Source organism: Rattus norvegicus, chromosome 9 (genome assembly GCF_021556685.1).
Source record: "Rattus norvegicus strain SHRSP/BbbUtx chromosome 9, alternate assembly SHRSP_T2T, whole genome shotgun sequence".
Lineage (NCBI taxonomy): Eukaryota > Metazoa > Chordata > Mammalia > Rodentia > Muridae > Rattus > Rattus norvegicus.
In genome coordinates this window covers 56,758,892-56,771,481 of record NC_141542.1, presented here as the reverse complement: position 1 = coordinate 56,771,481, position 12,590 = coordinate 56,758,892, and the positions used below count along the sequence as shown (strand labels likewise).

At 46.8% G+C, this 12,590-nt stretch overlaps 1 protein-coding gene and 1 long non-coding RNA gene across 16 annotated transcripts in view; one reads left to right on the top strand and one right to left on the bottom strand.

The window, feature by feature from the left end:
• The window catches only part of Npas2 (neuronal PAS domain protein 2), a 179,019-nt gene that overhangs the window by 40,019 nt on the left and 126,410 nt on the right, over positions 1-12,590 (bottom strand). For 11 of the 14 annotated variants that reach the window (XM_087566097.1, XM_087566099.1, XM_087566092.1 and 8 more), the window contains 3 exon segments: positions 11,337-11,457; positions 10,233-10,346; positions 149-267 (listed from right to left, as the gene is read on the bottom strand). In XM_087566097.1, coding sequence (XP_087422223.1) covers positions 149-267; positions 10,233-10,346; positions 11,337-11,457 — 354 coding nt within the window. 14 annotated transcript variants of the gene reach the window in all.
• LOC148003696 (uncharacterized) lies at positions 4,386-6,570 on the top strand. Of its 2 annotated transcripts, XR_015629484.1 has the most exons (4): positions 4,578-4,621; positions 4,748-4,843; positions 5,137-5,586; positions 5,719-6,570. It is a non-coding gene; the product is annotated as an uncharacterized LOC148003696 (long non-coding RNA). The 2 variants fall into 2 exon arrangements; XR_015629485.1 differs by lacking the exon at positions 4,748-4,843 and having other exon boundaries at positions 4,386-4,621.

Genomic DNA, 12,590 nt, shown 5'->3' with positions numbered 1-12,590 from the left:
GGGGATGGGGCCACGGGGGCAGGCACAGAAACTAGACATTTAGAGTTTCTTAAACTAATTTTAAAAACTAACTTCACTGCAGTTTTATTCCCTTCCAAGGTGACATCGGTGGTCTAGGTCCCCCATGACATCACTGTCAGGGACTTGCCTTTAAGAACTGTGGTGTTGCCAGGCGCACCGTGGCGATGAAGCAGACCTCCTTCCCCAGGGGCACGCGGCAGGGTCTTGAAAGGGTGTTGTCAAAGCCATTACAGGAGGGGCTAGGCACTGAGAGGAGGAAGACACACACAGGTTAGCCCTGCTTTGTGACACTAGCTAACCCTTACCCGACACTTCCTACTTTTGGGTATTTTTGTATCCTAACTTGCTCTGTTTTTACAACAACCCTATGATCAAGGTACGCCTGTTATTCTCACGGCACAGACAAGGAAACAGAGGCACTTGTTTTAGGCCATCTTTCTAGAGGCTGACCTGGGAATCTGGTCCATGGCAGTAGCCACCATACCTTCTCTTCTACAAGCTCTTTGAGATTTCCTTCTTGTGTTGGGGAACTGCTCTATAACGCAGGGCCTCCTTCTACAGCAGTGGTTCTAACCTTTGGAATGCTGCCGACCCTTTCATACAGTTCTTCATGTTGTGGTGTCCCCTGAACCATAAAATTATTTCATCGTTACTTCATAACTGTAATCTTGCTGCTGTTATGAGTTGTAACGCAAATATCTGATATGCAGGAGATCTTTTGTGCAATCCTTGTGAAAGGGTTGTTTGACACAGGTTGAGAACTGCCGGTCTATGGGGGGGGGGGTCTAGACAGTTTGCCTCTGCTGATGTTCTAAGGGTAAATTTCACGGTCCGACTGTTTCCATTACAGTTTTTTTTCCCATGAGGAAAAAAAACCCGATGTCTTCTCAAGCATGATGTGATCTCTCTGTCTCAAACCTCATCTCAGGGAGTCTGGGATGAGAGAAGTGCTGGCTGGGCCTCTGAGGCGGTATCTGTGGGATGTAGGTAGTTATGGCTTGGAACTTGGATGCCCTACAAATACCTGTGTGGTAAAGCCTCAGTTTCCAGTTTGGCGCTGCCGGGAGGTGGTCGAACCTCTGAGAGGTGGCACTTAGTGGGCCTTTCTTGGCTCCTGGGGGGTCTGCCTTTTATCCATGCTGTCTCTTTCCCAGCCACGTATTAAGCAACTCTGGGGAAACTGAGGCCTGAAAAAAATCACTCAGAGGGAAGCTAACGGAGTGAGTGCCCTACTGGTCTTTGTCTGAGCCTAGGTTCTCAGGGGCTAAAGGGCTTGGGTTTAAATTCATGGCCACCAATGTGTTTACACTGGGCTCCCAGAGCGCCCGAAAGGTACCACTCGGCATCAGTGGAGTCCCTTCCTGGAGGCGACCAGACCTTTCTTCAGGGTGACTGTGGAGAACTAAGTGACATTCTGGGCCAGGAAAAAAAAATCTATTATCTTGACTGAATTTGGCAAAGAAAGAACCCAGTTAAATATGAAAATAACCAAGTTGGCGAATCCACAGAATCCGCAAATTCCAACGTCTGGCTGGCTCCTCTAGAACCTCTGGTTTGGCTACTTGGGCCCTGTCCAGATCACATAATTTAGGCATGGGTACTTTCCAGAGCTCCACTAGCTAACCATAAGCCAGGGCCAAGGATCTCCAGAACAGAGGACCATACAACCTTTTCTTTAAAAATTATGACTGGTTACAGTTGGCTCTTTACAACTGAGACTTCTGAATCTGCAAAATAGACCAACTATGATCCCATATATTTGAAAACATCTGAAAGAAGCCACTAGATATTTATTGAACACACACACACACACACACACACACACACACACACACACACCCCTTTTCAACATCATAGTCTCCTAAGGAATTCAGTAAAAACGTAGCATTTACATTGTGCTAGGCACTGTAAGTAAACTAGAGATAATTTAAAATATATGGGGTGTGTGGGTGCTATGGAAATACCACACCGTTTTACACAAGGGACCCAACCAGCCATGGCTCTCGGCATGTCTGAGGGCCTGGGAACACCCCCCCACCCAGTGGACAGCGACGGAGACCATTCAACCTGTGCTTTCTGTACTCCCAGATTTCGGTATTATTATGCTTTCCAATTTAACCAAAAGCATATGGGCCATCGGAAAACCCAAGGCATTTAAAATGAAATCTGCAGGATTATAGTTTAGCTTTCCAATCACTTTTTTTTTTTTTTTGGTTTTCTATATTTATAGGTTTGTAAATGATTCTATAATGTGGTCTGCTCTCCACTAACTTGAATAAATTCACCTTACCAAACACGTTCCCCGAATTCACTCACATAAATACTAATAAACGTGTCCAAACACGAACACGAGGGGAATGAAGTGGCAAATAGTGATCTCGAGAGGGTTCACAGCTGTTGTGAGCTGGCCCGCCCGAGACTGTTGTAAGCTCATTGTGTGGGGCGAGCCAAGAGATTTATCAAGGGCAAGGAAAACAATCCCACAAAAGGGAAGGTCTGCAGACGTGAACATCTGTGCAATAAAAAAAAGACATTAAAAATTTCCCAGATGTGAAATACTCTCTGCTCGAATCGAAGAGACATTACCCTGCTGGATAATTACCTCATAAAATTCTCTTGACGCTTTTCGGAATACTGAGACCTCGGAGGCAAATTTCCAAGGACCCGCTAGGGACTTAAGAAGGAGGGGTCCTTCTTCACCCTCTACTGATGCACCTGGTTTGAGCCACCCCTTGGCTGCTGAGCCCACGTGCTGCCAGCAAGGGCCTTCTCCCTGATTTCCTGTGGAAAGGGAGCAGAAGGGGAAGTGGGAAACCCCCACCTAAGGCTTGCTCAAGAGCGGCGGAGACTGGCGTGGTGGTTGTTCAGTGGGATTTTGCAGACTTTCCACTTGTCCTGGCTACCTTCCAACAGTTTTATCTGCACTTTTATAACTTCGAAGGCTTCAAAGGTGAAAATCTGACCCTCACCCCTACCCTGGTCAATCCTTGCCAAGGGACATTACTGGTAGCCTGAACCTGGGCCCCAAACTGAGTGTCTGCTTTTCCAAACAAGTTTGGCCCACCCAAAGCCTGAGGCATCTGCGGACCTGATCCATGGTGATAGAAAAATCAGGGTGAATGCTTTAATAGAGGCAAAGAGGGGTTAGAGGTCAAGAGGAAGACCTTGAAGAGGAAGCAAGGAGAGGAAGCTCCCTTCTACACGGCTGGTGAAGTGTGAAATGACTTCTTACTTGAAGGGTGGGACTCTCGCATGTTCCAGAGGCAACACGCATGCGCACGCTGCACCCTGGGCCTTCCCAGTCATATTTAGCGCTTAGAAAATAACTCTTTGGCACTTCAGATCTCGAGGTAGTTTAAAGCCCTTTAATTAAGGATTCAATTACCTATTTCAATTTAAATAATTGGAAGAACACATCTAATTATACAACTGGCTTCCTCACGTCTCGGAAGGATTTGCCACCAACCTGTCAGCCTAGCCCTGTTTTCTCTGCTCGGCCGTGCTCATGGTATAGAGGAGTATCTCCCTTTCCCTCGCGCCCCCCACCCCCCCATTTTCCTTCTAGAGGCTGCTTATTCAAAATCAATGCTATCCTTGCCAGAGGCTGGGGAAGCAAGCCGTTTCCACACGGAGCAAGGTCTTGCTCTCCATCTCCAGGGCTGCACAAGGGTCCTACACCCAGCAGGTCCTCGGGTCTTATGGATGACGCCCTCAGGGAGGGCTTCTGTTCCACACCCAACCTGAGCTTAGGGCTCAGTTCAAGAAGGAACATTCTGGTCTTTGCCAGTAACTGGGACCCTACGGTCGATTGTCCTTTACAGTTCCCCCCTCTGCCACTGTCGGAGGGTTCTGGAAGTCACTGGCATTCAGGCTAGCTCACTACCCTACCTACTGAAGGGTGAACACTTCTCCAAAGGTGGTCTGGGCAAGACAGTGGCTGGGAATTCCATGCTCTTTTACCATCAAGGGTTGACAAACAGTGGGAGTGTCTAACAGGGGCCCCTGCCTGGTGAGGTGCAGGGTGACGTGGCCTTGGGTCTTCAGACTTAAATGTTTGGTCCAAAGGTTCTCCAGCTTAGCTTTGCTAAGATAGTTATCTATTAGTTAAGATAAGGACACAAGGTAAGTTATATTGGACATGCGGCTTGGGGATCTCAGGCGGTGGGGAACTTATCTCATGGGGTTTAGGAATGGAGGGAAGGAGGAGAAAGATCCCGACTGTGTTCCACTCGGCTAGCAGCTCAGTCATCTCAGCTAAACACTCCTCGGAGGAGCTGCTGATTTTGCTCTTTGGGAAGTCTGTAAGAAAGCACACGACCAGTCCACGCAGGATGTAAGAGCTAGCTTTCTAGCAGGCGTTTCTTGAAACAAATGATGGACAGCTAGGAAGTTGTGGCTTAGCAGTCAGTGATGAGATTTGCTCAGCAGGAGGAAGTTCTCAACCCCCTAAGTTTGACAGGTAAACGACACACGTATGGTTTGGAGCCACGGAGAGGAAAATACTTTCTAGTCCATTCATGCATGGGGCGCCGTCTCCCACTCATGAAGTGCTGAGTGATTCCAGACCCCATGTTTTCTTCTTTGCAGCGCGCTTTATTGGGTAAGTTCTGAACAGCCAGATATCAACGTTCTTGGGAGACAGCCGCATGCTTGCTCTGCCACATCCTAGCCCGAGCACCGCCTACATGGCTCACATAATGCTTGGCTCTTTTCTTATTTCTGCCAGGTTGCTTAGCGGAAAGACAAGTAACATAAGACTTCCATGAGGAGCTAGGTTGGCAGTTGGCTGAACTGAAAAAAAAAATCGCTCTGAAGGGAAACTGTATGTCTTACTTAAATCCTTTCTACTTCCTGGCATTCATGGAGATTTTCAAGGGGCCAGGGGACTTTGGCAATGGAGTTAAGACTTCCTTCTTGAGGGTTAGTGTGGGAAAGGGGTAAGTTCTTCATACGCTGAGGAAGGTGAGCTTCCTCTTGCGGCCCTCATCCTGTCTGGATATTTTTTGACATGCTTTCTGTTCAAATTGTAGACCACCTTGCACATGAAGTTTCTCAGCCCCCAGGTGGGAGTGAGCAGAAAGATGTAGTTGATAAATGTGTGCCTGTTCCTTCCAGGTCCATCGTAATATGGACCTGAGATGATGGTGTGGGACCACGGTCTTGGGCAATAGCTTCTTATTCACCACCATCTGAACCTCGCTGCTGTCTAATCTGAGAGCTGACCACCACTGAGGGAGGACTTGCTGCTGCCTGGCTGAGTAGAGGACGAGCTTTGCTTCTAGCTCTGAGAGGCCAGTGATGCTCACACCGGACACTTCCGTATAAGAGGTTTCCAACCCCCTGCCTCTGTATTCAGGGAGCTCTGGTATGCCTGCCTGTGTCTTGATCTCTCATACCAAGACATCGTTAATTAGCACCAGGGAGAAACAGAATACAAAGGCAACAACCTCAAAGGCCAGGCAACCTACAGAGATCCCAAGGAACACACAGATCCAAGGGTTAGAAACTGAAAGGCCTCAGCTTCTGCCAACGCTTCAGTCTGGAGCTGTGGTTAGAGGCAACTAGGTAAAATGAGGGCAAGGAAACTTTTATACTCTGGTGTGTGGTTTCTGGAAAGCCCAGGGAGGAATGTTTGCTGAGGGTGACCTATTTGGAACCGGACCAGTGACTTTTGAAACTCTGTGTTTTGGATTTCAGCCGGATGCACATTTAAATCCAAGTCTGTGGGAGGACCCAATAATGGACGGCTTTCTTCTTGCTGTGAAACGACCTGTCAGGAGTAGAACCCGTGAGCGAGCTATCAGGAGTAGAACCCACTCCTTTTGGGCCTCTTAAAGCAAAGACGTTCATCGTGTTCTGGATGCTTCTCTAGCTGTTGTCTTCCTGCTCATATAGCAGAGGGGAAGTGGATGTGGTGCGCTGGGTACCTGGAGCTTAAGACGATCTTCCTGATCACGCATTCAATTAGAAGAGTGAAAATATGGGGCAGTGTGTTTGTCCAAAGGAAGAATCTCTCCTCACCTCTCTTTGTAGAAGACATCTGTTACATGACAGACATAGTCTTTTTATTCCAGTGATGCTCTGGAAATGATCGACGCGCAGAGCAGAGGAAGACAGGGCTGCTCTGGAGAGCGACCACCTCACTGCTCTTGGCCAGCCAGGGTCCTTGGTGGTGGTGGGGAACATATGCTCACCTAGCCCAGTCTGATTCCTTCAGGAGCCCTTGCCAGACAGGTCAGAAACCTTTCTAAAATGACTAATCCCTTGTCCCATTTCCCAGCACACATTTCTTCACATGTTAAAAACACATGGCATAAAGAAGTGCTGTGTTTTATATCTTCTTCCTGGGGACCAATGGCCACCTCTCCTAAGGAGTGACCACCATGTGCAAACATTAAGGAGAGGGGAAATTCCATTTTGCTCAAGTCTTTGGTAAACTGCTGGTGTTTAACTCCCATGAGAAAGCATCACTTCAGGGTTGGGGATTTAGCTCAGTGGTAGAGCGCTTGCCTAGCAAGCGCAAGGCCCTGGGTTCGGTCCCCAGCTCTGAAAAAAAGAAGCAAAAAAAAAAAAAAAAAAAAAAAAAGAAAAAAAAAAGAAAAAAAAAGAAAAAAAAAAGAAAGCATCACCTCAGCAGCAAGGACAAAGGTATTCCTCTCTCTCTCTCTCTCTCTCTCTCTCTCTCTCTCTCTCTCTCTCTCTCTCTCTCTCTCTCTCTCTCTCTCTCTGCTTCCCTACTGCTTCCATCCCATCCCCGTGGCAAAGGTCAGGAGGCTGGGGAAATCTCAAAGTGTTATTCAGAATCAACGAGAAAGCAGACTGGATCCTCATGTACAAACCCTGAGGGTCTCCAAAAGCTCTCACTGACTTAGCATTATCCTCCCGTGGGGGGTGAGGTGGGGAGGGTCTGCGCATGCTCAGAAGGAATCCCCGGGCCCAGTGCATGCTGCCGGAGCACTCCATCACCGACCTATATCCTAGCCCTTACTTTTTAGGTTGACACCTCTCAGTTATATATAGGGAGGGAGCGGGTGCTGTTTCACGTACGTTGTGCAATGTTCAAACCAGTGTTCGTACCTCCTCAAACACTGATCATTTCTTTGCGGTGAGAGAATACTTAAGGTCCTCTCTTCTAGAGCTTTAAATGAGCAGTACATCAAGGTTATCTCTAGTTACACTGCTGTGGTGGAAAGGGACATTAGAATTATGCCTCTCGGCTAACCGTAGTCACCTATGCATGTCACTTCTGGTCTTTTGCATTCAGGCCTAGTCATCAAGCACACTTGGGGAATCTTGTCTGGATCTTGCCTTTCTAACTTCAATGCATATAAGATGCTTTAGAGGGAGGCTATGTTCTTGATTACAACATTCCTGCTTTGGGGCTTCCTGTTTACAGCAGCAACAGTTAAAAAAAAAATACAGTTAAAAAAAAGTCACGCATGACTTCCACACATTCTTTCAAGCAAGCCAACACTGTCTCAGCTTGTAGTGACAATAATGCCTTGCTATATAAAATAAATAAATAAATAAAATTTAAAATTAAAAACCACAACTCAGGTAAGAATGAAGCCTGCCCACGTCCTTCAAGCCTTCTAAGATGTGATATATAATGGGATGATTTAAAGGGCTCTCTGAAAGCTTTTTAGTCAGAGAAATACAAGTTCACTGGGATGTGTGTTTGTGTGTGTGTGTGGGTGTGGGGGGGACACAGGACTACTGCTCACCAGCCAATCACAGGTTGTTCTTTGAACTGAGCATGCGCACTGCTGACTGGGTGCAGCAGTCGCCTAGTTCTCAGTCTGAGAACCAGGGCGTCTTTCCCTCTGTGCCTATGGCCACTTAGGATATTCTGTGGTTGAAGCAGCTGGCGTTAAGGCCAACGTTCCCACATGTTTCGGATATTGTATATAAAGCACCGTTTAGTATAGTTTACCACCTAACCTTTTCTCTTTTTCGTGTCGGGAGCCAAACATGCTGTTGAGATACATTCCGGTCCCCAACTGCATTGAAATAGACGCTGAAGTAGTGCCAAGCACATCTGTACACTAACACGCCATCCATCTCTAGATCTCTGTCTTACCAAATGGAAACTGATACCCACTCAGCAACTCCCCACTGGTCCCTCCCCCAGCCCGTGACAGACAGCCTTCACTTTATCCTTATGAATGTAGTTATAATAGGGGCCTCATCTGAGTGGACCCACACAATGTTTGCCCTTTGATGGCAGGTTTATTGTACTTAGCATAATCCTTCTCAAAGCTCTCCTTTGTGGAGCGAATGGCAGAATTCCCCCCCCCCCCACCTTTTACAGACTGTGACAACCCGCTGTAAGGATACTACACACTTTGAATCTGCTCACCCACTGAAGAACAATGGGGCTGCTTCTAACTTTTGGATGGGCTCGCGAATGTGCTCAAGTTCCTCTTCAATCCCTGCGGTCGTTCCTTTGGGTGTGTCCTAAGAAGTGAGGTGACTGGATCCTACAATAGTTAGGTTTAAGCACATTTTAAGCCCACCTTGAATAGCCCCTTATAGTCAACAATAAAGCTGACTGGAAGGAGCACTATTAATCTCTAGGAAATGATAAGATAATGAACTCTCGAAACTTGAGACTCCTACAGGTGGAATCCCTCCCAGGCCTTTCTAACTGCATGGTCCTGGGCCTTGGGTCCTTTGAACTAGCATCTTTGAACCAGGCCTAAGAATTTACATTTTAACAAGCTGCCCCATCTAGCTGTTCTGGGGTTGGCATGGTGTTGGCTTTCCTACCAGATGTCAACTTCTTCAGTCAGGCAGCCTGCTGCCTACCACTTACTTCTGTGCAATGGGGCTCCTTAACTTTGTCTCATGAAGTTTGACCAAGCCTTTCAGGTCAGCCAGATCAGACATGGTCAGGCCTTGGCTTCATTTAGACTTAGGGGCCCCTCCCCTATGCCCCATGGTCAAAGCCACATGGATTCCTGGATGGACTGGTTCTCTGAAGGGCCAAGTCAGCCATGGAGGCTACTGTCCAGGCAAAATCCCTGGACAAGGGCCTGAAAATCACTCTGGCAGGTTCACTCTACTTAGCATCTCCTCAAAGCCTTTTAAACGAAGCGTGTGTGTTTATTCAAATACCATGCAGCCAAGGAAGGAAAGAAAAAATCCCAGTTAGCCTCAGCACTAGGATGTGGTGCTCTGACATTGGCTTGCTCCATTAAAACCTAGGATTAATCTGGCTGGGGTTAACAGCTCCAGGTGGGTCCTGAGTCAAACAGTAGTGAGGAAGAACGAGGCAGAAGTTCGAGCTGTTCTCTTGTTCCCTGTACCTCCCGCAGGCTCTCCTCCTCTCTGCAGCTCAGCATCCCACTCTGCTTTCTCCTGATATCATTCCCTCCCTTTCTCTCCTCCCCCAGTCCCCATCAACACCTTCTGCTTTTTTTTTTTCTGTTTTATAAAGTATTAGCTTTTCTGTTTTGTGTGGAGTTTGAGGGCCACGGCAAATAAGGAAACAGGCCTTTCAGTGCCTGGCCCAGAAGGAACCTGGCTTTGAAATTTCTGGCATTAGAGCTGCATTCCTGTTCACCATGGGTCACAAGTAAGAATGGGTGTTTAAGAATAGGTCAGAGTTCAAGTCTCTGCAGTTAGAGGTTGGGCAACTAGTCATCTTGGCAGTTTCTGAAAATCAAACTGACTTCTGTGTGATAATTTCTCCAATGCAGATTCCTGGCTCTTGGTAAAACAGCCTCCTTACTAAGTGTGCACAGGGGCTGTATCGAGTGAAGACCAGTGAGCTTGACCTGTCAAATCAGGCTTGCAGTAGACTGTACAGGAGAGACAAACATGTAGGGGGCACAGAGGGGGGCATATCTGGGTGTTACAGCACAGGTCTGTGGCAGAGTCTGCAGGCCAAGCCTGTTCTTTATTAACTGTAAACTATTTCTCAGTGTACAGGATCATCCCACTAGCTTGAAAACAGATGGGTTTCATACAGTTCGGGGGTGCGTGTGCACAGTGGCACAAGATGCATTCTTGAATGTGAGAGGACACTAGTGAACACACACACACACACACACACACACACACACACACGCAAACAAACACACGCACACTCTGTTGGCCCCGGAAACAGGGAAAATCCAAACGCAGACATGAAATAATCCTTAAGACTTCCAGCGCATGCTTGCATGATAAAAGACACCATTGAAAGAAATGAGAGGATTAAAGCTTACCATTGTTGTAAGAGCGAAAATTTCCTACAAATTTTATGTATTCGTAAGTTGGAAATTCCTTTGGGTTCAAGCTGCCTCTCAGAAGATGACAATAAAACTCTAAATCGTTGTCAGCTGGGCCGTTAGAGGGAGGAGAGAGAAAGGGAGAGGAAGGTTACGCAGCCTCCACACTAAACAAGTTGCGCTTGTATGATTTACTCCACGCGTGGCCTGCGTGGTTCTCTCCCTACGACAGACTGTTAGACCTGGCTCCTAACCCTTGCAGCTCCAGGCCGCTCTCTCTGTAGCTCATCCATATTCCGTAGCCTATAGTTGGACCCAATTAGTCAATCTGCTCACAGATGTCTGTGGTTGGTCGTGTCGGCATCCATTAGTTCCGGTTGTTTTCACATGGCGTACTAAAATAAAGCTGCTCGCATACAGCCGCTCTCTTTAATTTAATCTTTTTTTTTTTTTTTCTGCTTTGCTTTGAAGGAGAATCAGATGTAGGACGGGACCAATTATACATGGAAATGGACTGAAGCTTGAGCAAATGTGAGCGTCTTTGCTACCGCCTGCAACTGCGTGTGCTTCGTCAAGTGGCGCGTGGTGAGCACGCACTGAGGCCCACCTTCTATCTAGGTTGCCAAATATTTTGATATAAATCGCAAACTTCCATAAAATCAGCCATGTACATAAATAACCGGAAGACAGCCACAGGAGGACAGAGTATGGATTTCCGACCTAATTATTCAATTAGCGGTTGATTATCTGCTGCCACGGAAACTTTACGTTGCAGTGCTCCCTGAGATCAGCAGAGTGCTCTCTGGTTTATCACCCACATGTAAAAAGGCTTCTCTTGTCATACATGCGGAACATGTTATTATTCCGAAGCTATACTTTTAACTTTTCCGCATAAAAGCTAAAATGTCGTACATGCGCCAAGTTCCAGTTTTAGCTTCAACTTAAAATATACCTCAAAGGATCTTGGAAATGTTCTGAGTCACGAGGTAAATTATTCTTAAAATTAGTCCTCCCTTCTTAATTCATTCTGACCTCCTTTCCCCAGCTAGTGCGAAATTCTTGTCTTTAGATCCAATAACACCACCAGGAGGGCGGACTTACATTTTAGGAATTCTGGGGAGGGGGAATCCGTCACAAGCATATGGGAGGAAAGGATTTTATAAACTTCGGAATGTTCTTGTTCTGGAAGGAAATTTAACAAGTTCTGATCCATGACATCCGACTGCAAGAGAAAATAAAGAGAAAAAGACGCACGCTCGACTGGGTGAACTTCAGAGCGGAGGCAGAGCCTCAGAGTTCTTGATCTGTGAAGACCCTTCATGGACTCCTCCTCTGTACCCTAGAATTGCAAAGTGAAAGGTTTTACAGGGGTTGGGGCTGTGGCTCAGAGAGAGAGAGTGCTTGCTTAGAATGCACAAGGCCCTGAGTTTAATCAGCTAAAAATATATTGATTAACAAGTAAAAGTCCCAGGGATGCTTATAAATGACCCAGGGGACCAGGAGATGGGAGGAGCAGGGTGGCCAAAGGGTTGGTTGGGAGGCTGTCGTCTGCTGGGCATGGCAACGGCCATTGTACTCAGGAACTCACACCAGCTGTGTTTATCTCCCTAAGACCTGTGAGGCCATGCCTTCCCCAAGGAGGAGCTCTTATCATTAATGGTTGCCGGGGAGGGGGGAGTCATTTGCATAGCCACTGGTAAGTTGCCCATGAGCCTTTAAATAACACCTGTGCTCATAGGGTCAACCTTGATTAAACTCATTGGGTCATACCAAAAGAAGACAGAAAAGTCATGAAAGTGGGAGGTGAAAATGACCAGAATACATTGTATACCAAACTGCTGTATAATGAAACCACTAAAGGGTTTTCAGGTGCTCGTCAGTATCCCTAGGGGATTGTTTAGGGCTCTCCTGTGGACACTAAAATCCATGGGATAGCATTTTCATAGGACCTGGACTCAGGTCATCTCTAGTAGCTGATGCTTGAGCATCAATGCCTGAGCAATATGTTTGTATGTATGTATGTATGTATGTATGTATGTATGTATGTATGTATGTATGATGTGTACATACATACACATATGCATATAAACAGAGCCATATCAGCTAGAGACTAATGATGTGGAAAAGGTGTGTTCACACGATCAGGATGGGCAGTGTTTTATTTCAAATATTTCCAACTTGCAGCCGGTTGTGTCCGTGGGCACAAGGATGAGGACTCTGCCGTGGCTCACATGCATGTGTGCTTCTGTCTGTGGGCTTAGGGAAAAAAGCTCGAGTATTAAGTCTGACATATATACAAAGAACCAACTTCTCTCCCGCCTTGGTGAGTCCTGTTTGCCAATACTCCTGTCTTCT